Below are 19811 nucleotides of genomic sequence, written 5' to 3'. Positions count from 1 at the left end.
CTAATTATTCTATTGCTTATGTAATTGTGTTATCATTGTTGCGTCAGATGTTTTATTATGTAAAACTGATTGCGAACTTTTTATACTTTTGGTGAATAACGAAGGCCGTCAGGAGTATCTGTTTGGACTTTATCCGCATGTATCGAGTCACTGAATGAGATCACAATCTATGACAGAATTCGAATATTATTTGTATCAAAAATGTGGGTTTAAGATTGCATTTAACCTTTTTTATGGTATCTCTGATGTCTATGCATCGATATGCGTAGGATAATAACCTGATTGTGCTCGATACGCCCACAAAATTATCCCACACAGAATACTTTTCAAAACCTACTTATCCTTTTGTCACAGGCATCGATATTATCGCAATTAAAGTACCTATGTTATGTCATACAGGTTTTTGTTAATGTAAGATGAAAGTAAAAGTAAAAAGTCATAAGAATTTTATGTATCGTATATTGCTTTTGTATAAGGCCTAAATAATCTTACAAATTATATCCAGTGAAGTTACATTCTTTACGTTAGAAATATCGATTTCTATCGAAGTTCAATATAGGCTATTCTATATAGCCATTGGTCAGAATATGAGAATCTAATTTTCATTACTTTACAGGATAAGCAATTAAATCAATAAGAAATCTTGAAGCTGCAATTATATTTTAATTAATATATGAAACACTTAATATATGAAAAATATTTAAATTTGATGTAGTTATCCTGATAGGAATAAAGGAAAAAAGCATTTTTCGGCGATTGTACCTATATTAATAAGTCATACTGAGAAAATATTAAAAATTTACATCGTTGTCTGATATAGGAAGTAATCGTTGGTATAACCTAATTTCCAGATATACCAGTACATCCAGTCGAGGTTCTACCGGTCGCCGGAGGTGCTGCTGGGCATCCCGTACGACCTGGCGATCGACATGTGGTCGCTGGGCTGCATCCTCGTGGAGATGCACACCGGCGAGCCCCTCTTCAGCGGCGCCAACGAGCTCGACCAGATGAACAAGATTGTCGAAGTTCTCGGAATGCCGCCGGATCATTTACTCGATCAGGTAATGAATATAGAGACAATTCAATGAAAAGTGACCAATTCTATTTCCATTTAGCTGAAGTCGTACTGTTTAGTCGCGTTTTGATTCATATGAGCTTATATGTGCCAAGAAGCCAATATTCAGTGCAAATTAAAGTTATCTTGGTGTGCTCGATTTGATGTATTTATCTACTCTATGTTTTAATGTTTTAGGCGCACAAAACTAGAAAGTTCTTTGACAAATTACCAGCGTCAGAGGGCGGTGGATACGTACTGAAAAAAGTTAACGGAAAGGATGGCAGGTTAGTTAAAAATGTTTTATTTTACAATATGATATTGATACTATCTATACTATCAGTAAAATGTCCAATGTGTGTGTAGTTGGCATTATCTTCCATTCTACAATCTTGCATCTAGTCCTACTTTTTTAGTTAGCACGACGAATTTCAGAAAAAAAAAAACAGTATGTGTTCTTCCAGACTATGTTTTACAATGGTCCCAAATTTTAGCCAGATTCATCCAAACTTCAAAGTTTATAATTTCGGTATTTAATAGTCTAATAATCTTTTATCTTGGTTTCTAAACAATACATTTTATGAAAAAAAAAATTAAAAAACATATCATTTTATGTATCCCACGGGTTGCAAAATCTCAAAATTCAATCAACCCGTGGTCAGACTTGCAGAGAAAGCATCCTCACTATGGGCATTTCCAAAACTAACTGCTTTGTGTGACGCTTTTAAACCAATTGTATTAATATAATTGTTATTTGTATTAAAATATTGTGTTGTATCGCAGCGGGTACCGCAAGTACCGCGCGCCGGGCTCGCGGCAGCTGCACGACATCCTGGGCGTGGAGGGCGGCGGGCCGGCCGCGCGCCGCCGCGGGGAGCCCGGACACTCCGTCTCTGATTACCTCAAGTTTAAGGTAAACCTTCACTACACAACACACATACCATGCCAGATTACATACTAACGATTGTTAGCCAATGGTAAACGCCTACATTTATAGACCAACTAGATTTCGCCTGCGACTCTGTCAGTGTAAAATTAAGAAACAAAAGTGTTGTTAAATGTTCTTCCAGACTATCCTTTACATCTATACCAAATTTCATTGAAATCCGTTAGGCCGTTTAGGCTACAAACTCTAATAAAAATGCATCCACCCATCCAACTTAACTTTCGCACTTATGGATGACTAGTTTTCTTCTAGAATTTAAAAAAAAAAACAAAAGTAAGTAGCCTATGTGTTCTTTAATACTATCCTCTACGTCCATACCAAATTTCATCGAGATATTTTTAGGCTATAAACTCTAAGAAACATCCATCCATCTAAACTTTCACATTTATAATATAAGTAAGACAAGGATATTATAGCATTTTGAAATTTTGTAAACTAACAATTTAACCTAGACCGATACGGGAGCAAAACAGTACAAGTGAATGTCGCCGATAACTGCGATAATAATAATATTGTTTTGTAACTAAATTTTGTAAAAAAAAAAAAACATATTGTTTGGTTTTGTTTTCATTATGAGAGAATTTCCAATGAATGTGGGAATTTTTTAGCTTATAAAACCATGTTCGTCTAAAAGCATGTGTATTTTGACATTTTAAAATTAAAGTTTAACAGAATGTAAACAATAAAATAAAGTTTTTATAATGAAGCGTATTTATCTGCACGCGAACGGCTAGTTATAAAACTCTGTATAATCGAATTCAATAATAATGAGATATATTTACCCATTTCAATTGTTGATAATGTCATTTATTGTTAGGGTTTAGGAAAGTTTTTTTGTTTATTTATTTATTAAAATAGCGCAAAGTTACTAGGCCGATTTTAAATGTTCTTTCACTGTTAGAAAGGTAATTTATCTGTGAGTAACATAGGCTACATTTATTTATTCCTAGCGACACCCGCGACACCCGCGACACCGTTCGCGTGAAATTTTAAAAAAATAATAATAGTTGAAAATTATAGCCTAATTTACTCACAGATAAATAACCTTTCTAAGTATGAAAGAATTTTTAAAATCGGCCCAGTAGTTTTTGAGCCTATTCATTACAATCCATCAAGGTTTCCTATAATACTAAATATAGATTTTTTAATTTTACGCGGACGAAGTTTCGAGCAGTTAACTAGTGCTAACAGCTAGTATTTTTATCTGTATGAATGAAATGTATATTTGAATGTTTCCAGGATCTGATCCTCCGCATGCTGGAGTACGATCCGAAGCAGCGCGTGACGCCGTACTACTCGCTGCAGCACAACTTCTTCAAGCGCACCGCGGACGAGGCCACCAACACCCAGCAGGCGCAGGCGCAGTCGCACCACCAACACGGTTAGTACAAACACACAAACACACAGTACACGAGTACACTAGTACAAAACAATCGTACATATTACGTACTAATTTACATGTCGGTACTTGAGTAGGGCGTTGCCAGCCGATGATCTAGACTATGGTAAGTCTAGAAGGGAGAAGGCAACTACTTTTGATTATGTTTTTGAATAGTTTTTGTTTACATTTTTGAGGCAGGCTCAATCCTGGCAACGCCCATGACTGATGGTTCAAAAGTTTTTGAATTCAACCGATACAATAAAATAATTAAATTTAAGTTGCTCTTAGTGATGACATTTCTGAACTAGAAACCATCCCATTATACATACATGTGGGATAAATTAATACATTTTTGAGGCCACACAATTACATATATAAATCTATGTATGTTATAATATAAGTTTTAATACTAAACAATTAAATAAGAATAATGTTAACTATATGTTTATTTACTAATACTCTTTATAATGCAAAATTAATCTAAATAAATAATTGGCATGTGTATAGTATTGATGTTTATAACTAACTTTATGTTTAAAATATTGGTGTTTATTGGCATTTATTTTTAAATTATTTTCCATTCAGTTAACTGTTTAGTCGACAGCAATCATTCCGAGCTTGTCATGATCTATGCATAACGCTTCCATTAATTTCATAACTACGGGATACGGGAACACTTTGATTCTGGAGAGTAAATTGCCACACTCAAAGTCGTTATGTGATCGCTAGAGTACCTTAGTGTAGATTTTATGAGAAATGTACACTAAGTGATATTAAACCACTTGATGATGAGTGAGGCAGTTTAAAAGAAAATTTCTCTATTATTGTGGATTGGTTGAGATGAAATGATGAAATGTTTCCGTTTATAATTGTTTACTAATGACGTTTTTTTACATTTATGTAATGGAAGAAAAGGCGATATAATTATTTTATTGAATTTTTAATACAGACGCCTATCCTTCTATAATAATTTTACATCTCATGAAAACCGGGCGTACATTTTCATGTCTAATTTAATCCATCCATATGGGAAAGGGGATCCTTATGTTCTGATTTTAACCGACTTCCCAAAAGGAGGTACTCAATTCGTCTGTATTTTTTGTTGAAAAGAAATAATTATGAGTTAATGTGAGTTTATTGTGGATGTTCCCGCGGCAGATGGGCCGTCGGACCCGCGATGACTAGAGCGGTCCGGCGGCGCGCCCGCGCGACACTAGCCGCCAACTAGTGCTAACATTACCTGCCAGGTCTGCAGACATGTCCGAATCTTTTATACTCCCTTCTCCTTGTCTTGCAACTCGTTGTAGGAAAGTTTATTGCAAATATACACTAAACTATTTTTGGAATTGTAAAACATTTGTGTTTTTATTCGGTTCGAATTGAAACACTAAGGGCCTGTCTTACTGACTGATGTCTTAAAAATGACGTCACTCTCAGATAAGGGTAAAGAGGTTTAGGCTAAGCGCCATCTGCGCTCGGCCACCTCGAGCCCGGTGAATCTGTAAATGCCTCTTCAAGGCAAACAGTGACAACTCAGTCAAAAAAAAAATCAGATAAGGGAACAAAATCCGATATTTCCATCACATATTTTACATGTTGGATTATTATCAGACGATTTACAAATTGGTGGGACAAGCCCTAATGTATGTATGAAGTTGTACAACGTTGTTAAATACATTTGAACAAAGCAAGAACCTCTATGGTTCGAATTAATTATAGTTTTGTGGTTACGGTATATTTGTAATAAAACTTTCTTGCAATTTGTGACAGTATTGTTTTACCAACATTTTTATATTTAAATTGATCGTATTTAGTTATTCAGTAATTTTTAAAAAGTGTTGGTTTGAACATGTTTGTCCAACCCCGGTAGTTGACGATGTCATAATCCATCGCATGTCCTTGTAATCACTTGCATGGCTTTCACTGTTTCAATCTGCAGTTACATTGCTATCTAATATTTTGGTTCTATTTGTGTTTTATTTGCTGTTTATGTTTTAAATGCTCTTAAATGCTTTATCAATTACGTTTTATTTTAATTATTGAAATAAGGGTTTAAATAAGTAATGTTAAGATCACCCAATTATATATTGGATTGATTGGAAATAGCATGTTTTTATAGGTGTGAATACACATGAAATGTAGTTGCAGATGTCGCAGATATTTTTATTGATTTTAGGCAACACAAAACACAAAGTTTATCGTGTTATTAGTTGTGAACGTGATAGTTTAGGAAATGATGAACGAGGAGTTTTTCTCCTATTTACACTAAGATTAGCGTAAACCCCTAATTAGAAGTAACCACAAGTTAGAGATTACGTATTTAAAATATTCTTGTTGGTGAAATTAAATGATTATAACTCACAAGGATAGTTTTATCGTATGTTTAGTGGTAAATGACGATATGTACATTTTTATTCAATTTCTTATGAGAATATAATTCTCGTAAAGTTAAGCCTGGTTGCCTAGTCTTATTAGCATGAGAAGATTTTTTAGTAATTCAAATGTATCGTCATTTCATTTGATGTACTTCGTAATCTGCATTCTAGATGTCTTACTCATAAATTAAAACCTTAAACGTTATAACACTTGAAAAATGCAATATTTATTACATAGATATTGATAAAAGTCCAAGTATGTCATGTATTTTAATTTTAATATATTTTATGAGTAAGAACATTGTATATGCTTTAGTTATAACATAAATGTCAAATTTATGTTACAACTACATATAAATATATGTGGTGTGTGCAGTAGGCGGCGCGCGGCTGTGGGGCCCGGCGGAGCGCATGGAGGTGGAGAGCGTGCGCCGCGACGACGACATGCTGCAGCCCGTGTGCCAGCTGCAGCACAGCCCCGTCGCCATACACTAGCGCGAGCTCGGCGCCCGCGCGCCCCCCGCACCCGCCGCCGCGCCCGCGCCCCCCGCGCCGCGCCCGTCGCGCCCGCCGCGACCGCCGCGCCCGCCCAGGAAGCGCAGGCGTACGCGCAAGCGAGCGCGCTAGACGGGGCGCGTTGGACGCCGCCGGGCGCTAGAGGGCGCGTTGGACGCCGCGCGGCCGCAACACAAAGCGCATCGGACGCCGCCGGGCGCAACAGGGGGCGCGTTGGACGCCACCAGGCGCACCAAGGGGCGCGTCGGACGCCACCGGACGCGTTAGCTCATCGGTATCGCAAGCGGGTTGCAGCTCTGTCAGTGTGAAGTGCGCGTAGTGTGAGCGGGCGACCGGTGGACACGAGTGGATACAGTTGCGTGACGATTTATTGATGACATTAAAGTGAGAGTTGCAATAAAGGAGTGTAAGCGAGTAGACTAAAGTGTGCCCTAAAGTGAGAGGCCAGAAGAATGATAAAGCTATATTTATCAAAGACGAGGTGTAAAGCTCCAGGAAACTTCAAAATATTGAAGGGGATGCTGAAGAGAAGTTATAAAGAATCAGATTTAATGACACTGATATTGTATTTGCTTCAGAAAAATGGACATGACGAGTGCTAAATATTATCTTACACGCTATGGAAGATCGTCACTCGCTCACACCGACGCCCCACCTTAGTACTATAATAAAGTAACGGACGGCAACGAGCGTGCAACTCACTTGCTTTACAAATCTAGAAAACTTGTGAATAATTCACAAGTGTATACAGAAGGAGCAGAGTATGTTTTCATACTTGGACTTTGACAAATCTCGACCCGAGATGTACGGTAGCGGAATGCGATGATCGGAGTAAGAAGTTATTTTAGTGGTGAAGTTGTGTTTAAACAGTAAAGAGTGCGGAATGGACACCAGAAGCGAGGTGCTCTACAAAGACGATTGCGTTGTTTAAATGACATTAAAGTGACTTTTGTACTCGGTTGGTTTAGTTTAATTAGCACGGAGCCGGCGGCTGCGTGCGCAGACACGAGCGGAGCGGAAAGCGGGTACGCTAGCGGAAACTGGCTTTAGATTAATTCATTGCTCCATAATCGAAGACGATAGACATAATTACGCTCTAGTATTTTATAAGCCAAAAGCGAACGCGACGGTTGGTTTAGGTTAAGTAAAGTTAAATCACTCTATATTTAGAGGAAGGCGCGAGCCGAGCCAACGGACGGATGTAGTGATTAATTCTAGAGAAATCGGAACGAATCGGCTTTTGGAAGTATCTCGTCTATGCACGAGACCTGGACTGAATCCATATTTATAATTCTATATTTTTATTTATCGCGATAAGTCTGACTGTAAAGAGAACACTATGGTGACGAGATGTTACTTTGTAACATGTAATGTATTATTTCTTAATCGCTTACTTAGAAGGTTCGGAGGTTCTGTCACCACACACGGACGCATCCAGGGCATCAAAGCTAGGTTTTTTTATTGTTACGCAATGCATATCAAGGACGCAATATGGTAGAAAATAAATATTGTATATAAATTTAGAAACCGAACTAATTACGGATACAGACTGCGAATGAAAACTGAATAATCTATAGTTTAGTTATGGTCTATGCTAGGTAAGCTTACATTCAGTTATTATCGCAAGCTTTATATTTTTAAAAGTGTCGGCAACTGATGACTGAGGATAAAAAGGGCCAATTCAGAATTCGTTTTGTACGGAAAGCGACCGAGGTCATAGATATTTGATAAATGAATATTTTTCGATTGCACAAATCGTTTCCATTTCGATACAGAAACGTGTTAAATAATTTGAAACGTTGCCCTCGCATTACAGAGTTGTATATTGTAAATGTTTAGTTGTTGGAGGCGGAGGTGGAGGCGGAGGCGGAAGCGGAGGCGGAGGCGACGCGCTAGGGCAGGGCTCCTCTACCTTACATTTGTCCCGTTGGAGTATTCGATATGTTACACAGAGAATAGGTGTATAGGTAATTCTATTAAAAAATAAATAAATCACAAAATGTACTTGTAGGTTACGGGAATGTTGAAATCATATATAAAAAATTGGGTATTTCTGATAGGAGTTAATAAATTGAATTACTGACTTGTTCAACCTTTTTGGATTTGAATCTACAATAGCTAATAATTTCTTATATTTATGCGAATACAAAAGGTGGAACTAATTTGATGGATTTTGCGAATTGCGTATTTAATTTATGACGTTTTAAGCATTTTAATAAAAAAAAGTGTCTTGACACATTTGAAAAAGGTTGATTACAGAAGTTATTGAAAAAAAAAAACAAAAATGATGATGTATTTTAGTGAATCGATTAAAAATAAACAAAAACGTCGATTGTAATTTTGTTTTTAAAAAACATGGCTGTTGCTTCATTTTTAAATGCCTCAACTAAAGCTTCCAATATATTTTTATACTATGTAGTGTTGTAATGCGTTCGAAATGTCGATAATTTAAATAAATATATGTATGAATGCATGAAATTAGTTTCACAATATGTACTATATGTATGACTAAACCTCATCGCAACAGACTGGTCGTAACTTTGTAATGGAGATATTTTGTACAGCATACACTGAATCACTGCCTTATTGTGCCGGTAACTTTATATGGGTGAGGCACGCGACTGATTTGCGACTATTTACGTTTTCTAAGGTTTTATACGTCGAAATACATTTAGGGATGATCGATTGTTATCGATGTTTCAGAAAATAAAATTAAGTAAAGTTTTTTTCGTAAAGAAGGTGATAACTTATAATTTTTATCCAGTTACCAATACTGAAATGTACCAACTTAGTATTGTTTTGATATTGTATTTGTAATTTCGTACAAGAAACTGTGATGTTTGTTTTATGTTTTATATCGATACTAATATCGATGGATTTGTAAAAAGAATCGATCATCCCTAACCTCCATTCAAATACGCCATTATTTGTTTAACTGTGACATATGGATTGAAATATTTTTTTAATAATATACGTAATCGATTTAATTGTAACAGTTTGGAAAACGTGGGAATAGTCGCGACAGTGCCGTGCTGGTTTAGCGGCTCCATAGTGAAATGTTCTATTAAGATAAGTTTCATTTTATTGTTAAACGACTGAAGTTATATCACAATAGAGCCGTTAAACGACATTGCAACTGTAAGAATTTTTTTTAATTTCTGCAATGTTGCTATTTTTTTTAAATTACCCTTTTTCTCCCAATTTATTTAATGCTCCTACCCCACAGTGTACAGTCATCGGAAAGAATGTACAATGTAGTCCGAATAATTTACGTTTTTACGCAATTAAGATTTTTTGTACATCATGGCAACACAGGTCTTAAAATGTTTACAATGTCTGCGATTGAAGTATGGCCTAACCAAGAATATAAAAATCTGTAAAAGGAGCGCTTTAATGGCCTTCTTTTTTGTAACTCTATGTGCAAAGGATTCCATTTTTCCTCGATGTGGTGAGGTTGTTTATATTCCTGGTGGCGGTATGAGTGCGGGTGTGTCGTAAGCAGAGATTGTAAACCGTCTGTCGCCGCGGCGGGCTTGCATTCGCACATGAAGCATCAAAGTATTTGTCTAGCCCTCGTTCGTTTGGTGCGCGCGCCACTTTCTTCGCGTTCATTTAATTCTATGTAGATTTGAATCTATTTCTAGTTATCATCCGTTTCGACAAGTATACATTTTTCGAGTGTCTGTATAATATTTACTGTAATACTTTTTTGCTTCATGAGGTTGTAGGATCGTTAGGAATATAAGAGATAGGTATGGGAAACGGATCGTAACGATTTAATAGGGTGATAAATTGTATCGCGGGCAGGTTTCCGAATATAATTTATGTATTTAAACTGTATTTATTTTTATTGTAATAGTGTCTTGATATATAACTGTAAACATAAAGCTCCTATTGAAGCGCGGGGTGCGGTTATGTTGCTTCATACATTATTTTACACATAAGCATTATTGTATAATCGATTAGTTTGTTCGCCGCTCGCATCGGCCTAGCTCACGGCGAACCGATGATCCCTCTATGATCCGGTGACGTCACTTACGTAATCGTTTGGCCGAGGCCGACCTCATATCGTATTGTCGGAACTGAGGCCAAACGGCGCATATGACAGTTAGCCATAAGTTAGTTTCGTTGGCTCGACTATAATACGAGGCATTCTCCTGTTATTTCTCACAAGCGTTGACCATCGTGCTTGTGTCCGCAGTGCCGATGCGAGGCGAGCGTGTCGTAAGCGTTGTCAGGGAAATCTGCCGTCGACGTGTGCAACAAGCTGGTAACGACGATACGAACACCGACCTATTTGAATAGTTCTGAATCCATTGGTATGGCCCCCTAGGTGTTTGCGCTTGAGTATGTAATATACTTGTATTTATTTATCCTGTGGCAGGCGCGGGTTGTGCGGGCTCGAGTGCGTGACGCGTGTCGGTGTGCGAGCGAGATAAATGTTTATTTCCTATCGGATTGTCGGTTCGTGGGCACTGTAACAATAAAAGGATAGAGCTTTATGTCACTAAGTTTTGTATTTTAAATCAATAAACGATAGCAATGATTTTTTTGGTATTATTTTATGTTCCTAAATCTGCCTTTTATTTTTAATTTAGGATCGTAAGTAAGTCATGGTAAGTTTTTTTTTTATAACATAAGGTGGCAAACGAGCAAGCGGCCACCTGAAACCGCCAAAATGGCGAAGCGACCGCTGCCCATAGACATCCGCAATTGCAGATGCGTTGCCTACCATTATACGACGGAGGAGGAGACGCACAAAAAGAGGACATTTCCCCTTCCTAAGCATCTCATCCACAGTCAAATCCACTTCCCCTTCCCAACCTCTCCTTATAAGAAAAGGGTGGTAATGAGAAAAGGACTTAAATTAGGCCTCCGGCACCACTCATCAGACGAATCACGAATCAAAGCAAAGAATACTTTAATACTCAATCTTTGAATGGATAAAATAAGTCTCGCTAGTCACAAACACCTGACAGTCAATATTTGCAATGAATGTGCGAAAATAAAATAAAACGATTACATAGAAATTACGTAAATTAAAGAAGTTGTTAAAAAATATTATTAAGTTTAAATTGGGACCAATAAACCCAGTTAAAAATAGTAAAACAAACTAATTATTCCTGCTTTCAAACACGCTATTATGATAACACGAGCAGCAAGAATTGTTGCGTTTTGAAATAACTTAATAAAAACAATCATTCTTTTTCTTTGGTTGAAAAACCCAAAGTTTTTATATTTTCAATATTTTCACTCTCTCAGACATCGTTCCGATAGCCGTGATCGTCTAGTGGTTAGGACCCTACGTTGTGGCCGTAGTAACCCAGGTTCGAATCCTGGTCACGGCAGTGTCTCACACTGTTACGGCGGAGCTTTCTTTTTTTACTTTCCTTTGATGTTAATTCTTATTGCGTTATTTTTACACTTGAAATCAAACCTTTTTTTTTCAAAAAAAAACTATTGATAAAAATTTCAGAACAAAATGTTGGCAAATGTTTTTTTTTGCAGTAGCGTTTTAATTTACTATTTTTTATTATGTAAGTTTTCTTTATGTTGAAAAACCGCCATCTGTAGTATTGTTTCAGAACTTAATGGCCATTTTCTCAATTTGGAAGTGAAACGAAGAAAATGTTCATGATTTGTCAGTTCATAGATGTGTCATAGATGGCAGCACATGTATTTGTTTTGATACAACACGCACCGCAGCTGTTCGCTATCATAGAAATCTGTAAGGGAAAAGGAGTGGTGATTATGTCGTTCTCGACGAAAATTTACGTTTTTTATATGGTTCATGGCCGTATCAGGATCTGTGCTTGTAATATGTAATAGACTATATTGTTTCCCAAGTGTGTTATTATTTGCAGTGCGCTAAACTAACGTTAAAGTGTTTAATTAACCAAGTTAACATTGAATATGACGTTTACTATGGTGTTTGCGCTTGTGTGACGTTTACTATAGTGTGAATGTGCGTTCGTACGGACATCATTTCTGTTGGAGCGAATCTTGTAACGGGATGCTCTCTGAGAATTGTCTTTTTGGTAAGTTACACATTGTTTTGATCTGAATCCTAACCTCTGATTTACGCGACCATGCTGATGTACTGTTACACTTTGGAAGGTTTGCGTTGACCTCGATATTCTGCAATACTTGATCGCATTTCTTTGAAAGGCAATATCTCATTCAGATTTTTAAATTGCAGGTTTCATTTAACAGTTTTGTACTTATATCTTGTTTTTAATTTATTTCTCAACAAATAAGTTACATCTAAGTTGTACCGATTTATTTAAATTTATTCATCTGCAATTTGAAATTTTAGATTTTGTTTTGACTCCATATCTCCTACCTACATATTGGTTGAACAATACAGAAATAAAACTGGTTTTTGTCTAATAAAACTTGTCGAACCACTCTATGACTATAATTTGCAATGACACAACAGTAGGTGTCATAACTATTTTTAATTCGCGTAAAAAATAATCGTTCTGTGGGTTTAAATAAAATTTAAACAGTTCATTGGTACTTGAAATGTATTATTGACTTCAGATAATATTTACTGTAAGTATAATTAAGATACTTAATATTAAAATATAATAAATCCCCTTCACAATATTACTTTTCGATTAAAAATGCATAAAAGCCATACACACGAGAAAATATCTACGAGATGAAGTTGGTAATACTAAGTATTGGAATATTTATATCAACATTTTATAAGTACACAAGTTACTTTTGTAATTCTTACGAGAGATTTCTGTGAGATTTATGTTTTAAAAGAGATGACATTATCAAATTTACAATAGACAATTTTAAATTCTCTTACGTTAGAATTACATCTGTAAACGCCTTGTGCTGTTTTAAACTTTTGTGGTCGAGTTGAATGACTTGTCAATCACCCAGTGCCGTTAATTTATTTAAAATACGTAGCAAATTAGGTTTCTTTATTGTTTCTCTTCTTGATATTATGCTAATAACTCTTATAATATAAATGCGATAGTTTGAATGGATGTGTATTGTCTCTTAACTACATTACGCCTGAATGAACCTAATGATACCTAAGACAGAAAAAAAAATGCAGTCCGTACTAGACCATTGGCTACTTAGTTCATATTTAAATTCCACGCCGAAGAAGTCACGGTCACAGTCACTACTTAATTCAAGTAAATTAGTTCGCAATGTTGCTGTCTTTGTGTTGAAATGTTGATGGGTTGCTAGTTTCGAAGACGATCGGAATGAATCGAATGATGTATAGAGAATGTATTGTTTGTTCAGTGATCAAATGTAAGATTTGTTGCAAACAAAGCGTCCGCAAAGACCATTGTTCGAGGACTGCCTGTTCCCTCACTTCCCTCTGCTCACTACTCTCAGTTAATTACTATAAAAGAAAGCAAAAACGTCTCTTATTTGCGCTAACAGGTGCTTATTGTTTGCTTTTGTTTTCTTTCGGAAAACATTAGTAATAAGTTCCGTGTATTGTCGGAAAATATTTTTGTTCTTGTTTATAAATGCGATCGTTTTGTATCGAGAAATTCTTTACATCCATTTCCTTGCTTGAACAATAAATTGTATATTTACAAGCAATTATTTGGATAGAAAAAATATTTTGCATCAGAATGTAAAACACCTTTGTGGTGTAAAAATAAAACGTCTGAAATGACATCAACATGACTGACATTCCGTTTCAACTTTGATTTGTTTTCAAAACTGTCATTTTGTCATCCATCCAAAAAATCAGTTTTAAACACCTAAAAATTTTCTAGTAATTTCAAAATTGCTACCAATAAAAAAATAAAGAAGTTATTTAACTATTTAAATTGTGTACCGTTCAATATGTTTACGAAGAAATCGTCGTCGAGACGTGTTGACTTGCCAGACAGTTACTCGCCGAAGCCAGAGTACCTTCCGGACACCGCGCTCGCCGCCATCGTGTCCTATAAAAAACAAAAAGACGTCAACGACTTCGTCAGCTTCGTACTGGACGCTTTAGAACGCAACGCCCACTGGTTGAACAATCTAGTTGATAAACAGAACAGTTTCAGATGTGCCTTCATGATTGGCTCCGGACCTAATCGTTTTCAAATCAAACAAATCATTTATCCCCAACAAGATACAGAAATAAAACTGGAAGTGGATTGCAGAGACTCCGATGATTATGACAAAGTAGCAATCGCCGCATTATTAAAACTCACCAGCGCCGATATAGACCGCGTACTAAAGTATACTAAAACTAGGTTCTTTGAAAATACTCTAATGCGAGAGGAACTTTATAAAGGTAAACTTATAGGGATCAGTTATGCAGTTCTGCGGCCTATTTACGATGATCAGTTCCGATTGTCTGAGAGAATCGTCATAGGCAACACAGTGAGGTACGGCTCACCAGTGAAGAGACGACTTGTTGATAAATCGGTGACAAGGAATGTAAAGAGAGCGAAGAAAGTTAGCTAATAAACAAAAAAAATTGTGCACAACATCCATCTCTGAATTACCCAATCTGGATACTTCAAAAACTAGATTTTCCAATTAACATACATAAGAATTTCATAAGTCTTGTTCTATATTGTAGGTTAAAATCGTCCCTTTTTCTTTCAATGTTTGTATATGAATGAAAAGTTTCAAAATAAGGCCACACGAGGGCGCTACGAGCTACTGTTTTTCATCTGTCGGTGAAACGACGTCCGACTGAGATCAATATCGGAATCAGGGCGGCCGTGCGCGATCCAACTCGCAGCCACAAATCCTTCACCGATAACTTATTACAATGGCACTTCCCACTGCGCGTTCCTTCGCCGATTCAACAATAGTTTTACCCATTTTACAGAGCCGGTTTTGGAAAACAGTTTGGTTAGAACTTTTCGCTATGCTTATCTTTAGGTATAAATCAATTTCGAGTAAGGCAAGTTCGGCCCTGGACCCTTTTTCTGCAAACTCGGAGCACGGATTAAGGGGTTGCTGACCGCTGCCTAATTGGCGTAATAGTTATGAGATTTATTGGTTTCAGTAAATTTATGGCCTCCGTTATAATAGGATAATGTATTTGAGTTATTGTTCCTCCTGTATTTTAGCTTTTATTATGTAACCGTAAAATCTATTATTTTATCTATTTGTACTAACATTAAATATGTGTGTTGATTCAAAACATTTAAATATCTTAGTACAATTAAAAAATAATGGTAAAATAAAATCACTAATTTACAAATGTCACTTTTTTCTTAGAACCTATTTATTATTTTGTGCCATAAAATTTTTAAAACATGAAAATCAATAGCTGTTACATCTAAGAATTTGAAATTAATTCCTCCTTGAGATTTGCCAATTTGCAGTATATCAAAAATTTACATTATCTTGTAATTTTAAGTGAAGTTTATCAAATAAACTGCCGTTACCTTTAAATTTTTATTTTAAACATGGCGAGGGAATTTGATGGGAACTGCGACGATGCTTGGGCCCGTTATCTTTAGATTTAGAGCTTGTGGGCGATAATAGCCCGCCTCGGGAATTGTTCTGAAGACATAACACGGTAACAGTACGAATGTTCCCGCTGCTTTGATTTACTGCCGTCTGCGGGAAGGATTTTATCACGCGTTTTTATAACATATCTACAGCAATCCTATGTTTAAACTACGTGGTAGTATTGAATACTAGATGGCGTTAGGGCCAACGTCTTCTTTTCGAAATCTTTTCTTTTAGTAATATAGTCTATGTATATGAAATAATATAGAATTTAAAAAGTTTTTATATCGGTTCAGTGTTTTTTAATCGTCAGAAACATACAAATCTGTCTATGAGATTAGTGTGGTAGTTTAAATAACTCGTAACCAGTTCGAAGTTTTAAAAGCAAAAACGATACATTAAGCAAAAGTTATTGATATTATGAATGCTCTACCTCCATCAATTCCGATGTTTTTGCAGTGATTTCGTCGCTCGGGCCCGAATCGTTACATAAATTCGCTTCATCGGCTATTCAAATTGCCTTGCGTTCAGCTTACACTGAATTATCATAAACACTGTTCAGCTTCACTGGACCAGAAAAATCAACATTATTGCCGTCGTCTCCGTTTTGATTTTATTTTTTAGTTGTTTAATTTTATTGCTCTTATTAAAAACTTACTGGTATGATTTAAACATCGTGTTATAACCATTGTGTTATATTTAAGTCGTATATTATCCCTTCCCTTACTAAGTACAAAATGCAAGTATGACCATAAAGGATGGGGCATTAAAAAGCCGTCCCAACACATCTGTCCTTCACAATACATCGACCCTCTTACCGGCCCACCTGCTTCCTGTCACCTTCTTTGACCGGCTTTGTACGCATTCAATGTTATACATTTATTTACAAGCTACCTGAATATCAAATGAAATATTAATAGTTTTATTCATATAAAAGGTTCTCGTAAAAGGTTCTCGGAGAATAGTTATCCTTGTTAATTAAATTAAATTACTAAAGTCAATAATGTCTTAAGTCCCTAGTTTATACAACACGTGTAAGGCGTATCTGTCGCATGCAAAAAAAATGTAACTACCCAACGAGAATGTGCAGGGTTTTTACAAACTAAAAGGTTTAAGAACCTGAAGAAAAAGATGACGATAATATGTTGTATATAATAAATAAATAAAATAATACAAGATGGTATACAGTATGATTTTTAAAGAACGAATCAAAAGCTTTGTGGAGATAGAAGACCTTAATAGCTATCGTTAAAGCGCATACTATGTTTTCCGATTCCCCATAGTTTTAAAATTATTTATTTTGCGTGTCTTTTTTGCGTGTGTGTTAATGTTGGAAAAATAAGATTTTCAATTCATTTTGTTCATTTGTTTAAATGAAAGCCTATTTTACAATAATTAAAATTCAAACTCGTGTTTATTACCAACATAATGGCATAAAGAGTTTAATGTAATGGTTTCTTTGTTAAGTTTTTTTTATTGTAGAATGCCACGAGCGCTTATCTAGCCGGACTTTCTGTTAGCATAAAACCTAGGTCATATCTGAAATATGATTTAGTTGCTTGGCATAGCTCCAACTTCTATTAAAATTTATTCACGTTTTAGTGTAGGCTCAACGAATATCGTTTATATTTTAAGTGGAGTATAACTGCTTACAGTTAAAGTATTCAATTTTTTTATAATATTTCATTTATATTGGATACAAAATCGCAGTGTGTAAACCTCAACATCTCTTCTAATTTTGGAGAACTCTTAAGCCAGTCTTTAAAAGGTCTGTTTCAACTTTTAATGTAAATACTCAATTTACAAATATCTTTAAACGTTTTCTGACTACAGAGTATATAAAGGGACCCTAAATAATCGTACGTAACAAGACCCTTTCATGCTTTGATAAATCTGTCACTCGATCGTGCAATACGAAAAGGTCTAATTCTGTGATAATGTATCGTCAAAGGATCGGATTTGTGTTCGGATCTCGTTCTGACCGGACAGACGATTTAGTACTTACTACTTGAAAGATCATTGGGTTGAAATATTAAATACCAGCTTTCGCCCGCAACTCTGTTGGTGTGTAATTAGAAAAAACAAAAGTAGCCTATAACAGTGGTAGTCCCCGTTAACAGTGGTAGTGCCCGCTTTAACATCTTCGCACGAATGGGCCGGCTCGCCCGGTGTAATACCACGACCACACAGAAAACAGGCGTGAAGTGGAAGCAATTCCGCGTTTCGTTTGATGAGTGTGGTGCCGGAGGCCTAACTTTAGTCCCTTTTCCTTTCCACCCTTTTCTTAAGGGGAAAGGATGGGAGGGAAAAGTGGATTTGACGGTGGAGGAGACACATAGGAAGGGGAAATATCCTCTTTATGTGCGTCTCCTCCTCCGTCAATTAGGGTAGGCAACGCATCTGCAATTGCGGATGTTTATGGGCAGCGGTCGCTTTCCATTTCGGTGGATTTAGGTGGCCGCTTGCTCGTTTGTCACCTCGTATTATAAAAAAAAAAAAATGTTCTTCCAGACTATCCTCTATATCTATGCCAAATTTCATCGAGATCCGTTCAACCGTTTAGGCTACAAACATCCATCCAAATTTATAATATTAGTAAGATTAACATTAAAATTGTAATACTATCTTCTTCTTAAGGTACCTCTCCGACTAGCGAAGGTTGGCGGTCAGTTCTCCAAATTTGACTTTATCTTGGGCGGCACTCGCAATTCCTGTCCCCTCTCGGATGTTGCGTAACCATGATACTATCTTTACATTCTTGACGTAGACGTGTCTAGTCTAACGACAGTAATGACATACATTTTTTTTTGAAGATGTATTTCAAGCAGTTAACTCACAAGAAGATATCATTTCTATCAATGAAAACAAACAGGTAGTGGTTGAAAAACACGAATACAGAAATGTGCCGCATATTGTTTTATTCATGTGTCAGAGCAGTCATCTATTCCCCTGCCGTTTGACAATATATCTGGCCATAAAACATCGAAAACTTTAAATATGAAAGAGGACACGGGGAAATCGCGGTGCTTTTTCAGGACAGTCATAAATATTGTTAGATAAATATGTATCGTAGGCCGCTGTCATACGCAAGGAATCGATGTTAGAATGTTATTTGAGAAGGGGAAACGCCAAATGTCTTCCTCATAGTACGACACATAACAGTGTGTTTTTAAGAGTTTATATTAGCTTTTCTGCATTATTAAGTTTTACTAAAAAGACTATAAAATGCACTAATAGAAACCTTTATAATACATGTTAAAACCAACTTGAAACGTTTAATATGTATTGTTAATGAATGATTAAAGCCAAGAAAACGCAGGAAACCATTAAAAAATTAAAAGTTTTAATGGTTTTGCTGTACGTTTAAAAACAAACGTTTTGTAATATCATTCTGTAAACGTTTTAAAAGAAAAGTAATAGTGTTACATCGTTGGGGCGCGATGACAAATGTGGGTGTATACGGCGCGGGACGGGTTATATAACGCGTAAAATTACTGTCTACAGTCTTCAGACGTTTTATGTTACACGTTTCTCGAATTGTTTATATATTTTAGATACGCATTATATCAATAAAATTCTACTTATTTGAATCAAACATTAAAAGCTAAATAAATAATTTATAGAGCGCGCACACCTTTGAAACTATTGTACAACTGTCAATTCGCGCCTTCATTAATATCCGGTGATATGGAGGTGCGCATATTACTCGATTTTTATTAGTGCAACTAAACAGTTGAATTGGCTGCGAAACAATCGACAATCGCACAACAGTTGTTCGATAGTTTAGTCAAAGGCCGCTTTTAAGTGAACAAACTCTGGACTGACGTTTTAATTTATTTTTTCACATCATTAGTACAACACATTATTGGTTACTAAAGATTTAACATCTCTGCTTTTAATTTAAAAGGAATGTAACGTTTTATTTCATGTTTTCCATTTAGAAATAGTGGTATTGTAATCAAGGGACGAGCAACTTCACTATAGCGCGCGTATTTTGCGTGTTGTCAGGACTTGAATGAGTTTAGCCAGTCCAATTACCAGAGGAATCCCAGCCTTTATAGTGTTTGCAATCTCTACGAGCTAACTGAGAAA

At 36.1% G+C, this 19811-nt stretch overlaps 1 protein-coding gene and 1 non-coding gene across 6 annotated transcripts in view; both read left to right on the top strand.

Annotated features, from left to right (window-relative positions):
- LOC106101559 (dual specificity tyrosine-phosphorylation-regulated kinase 1A) overlaps positions 1–8537 on the top strand; it is a 95212-nt gene extending 86675 nt beyond the window's left edge. For 4 of the 5 annotated variants that reach the window (XM_013280810.1, XM_013280813.1, XM_013280812.1 and 1 more), the window contains 5 exons: positions 852–1061; positions 1253–1341; positions 1838–1967; positions 3240–3381; positions 6133–8537. In XM_013280810.1, the coding sequence (XP_013136264.1) occupies positions 852–1061; positions 1253–1341; positions 1838–1967; positions 3240–3381; positions 6133–6251 (690 nt within the window). In that variant the 3' untranslated portion in view covers positions 6252–8537. The remainder of the gene's footprint in view (positions 1–851; positions 1062–1252; positions 1342–1837; positions 1968–3239; positions 3382–6132) is intronic. The other variant, XM_013280811.1, reaches the window with a different exon arrangement.
- Positions 8538–11548: 3011 nt separating this feature from the next.
- On the top strand, positions 11549–11620 carry Trnah-gug. The gene has a single exon. It is a non-coding gene; the product is annotated as a tRNA-His (tRNA).
- The last annotated feature ends 8191 nt before the right edge of the window (positions 11621–19811 follow it).

This window comes from Papilio polytes, unplaced genomic scaffold (assembly GCF_000836215.1).
Source record: "Papilio polytes unplaced genomic scaffold, Ppol_1.0 DF823980.1, whole genome shotgun sequence".
NCBI lineage: Eukaryota > Metazoa > Arthropoda > Insecta > Lepidoptera > Papilionidae > Papilio > Papilio polytes.
This window is presented reverse-complemented; position numbering and strand designations above follow the sequence as displayed.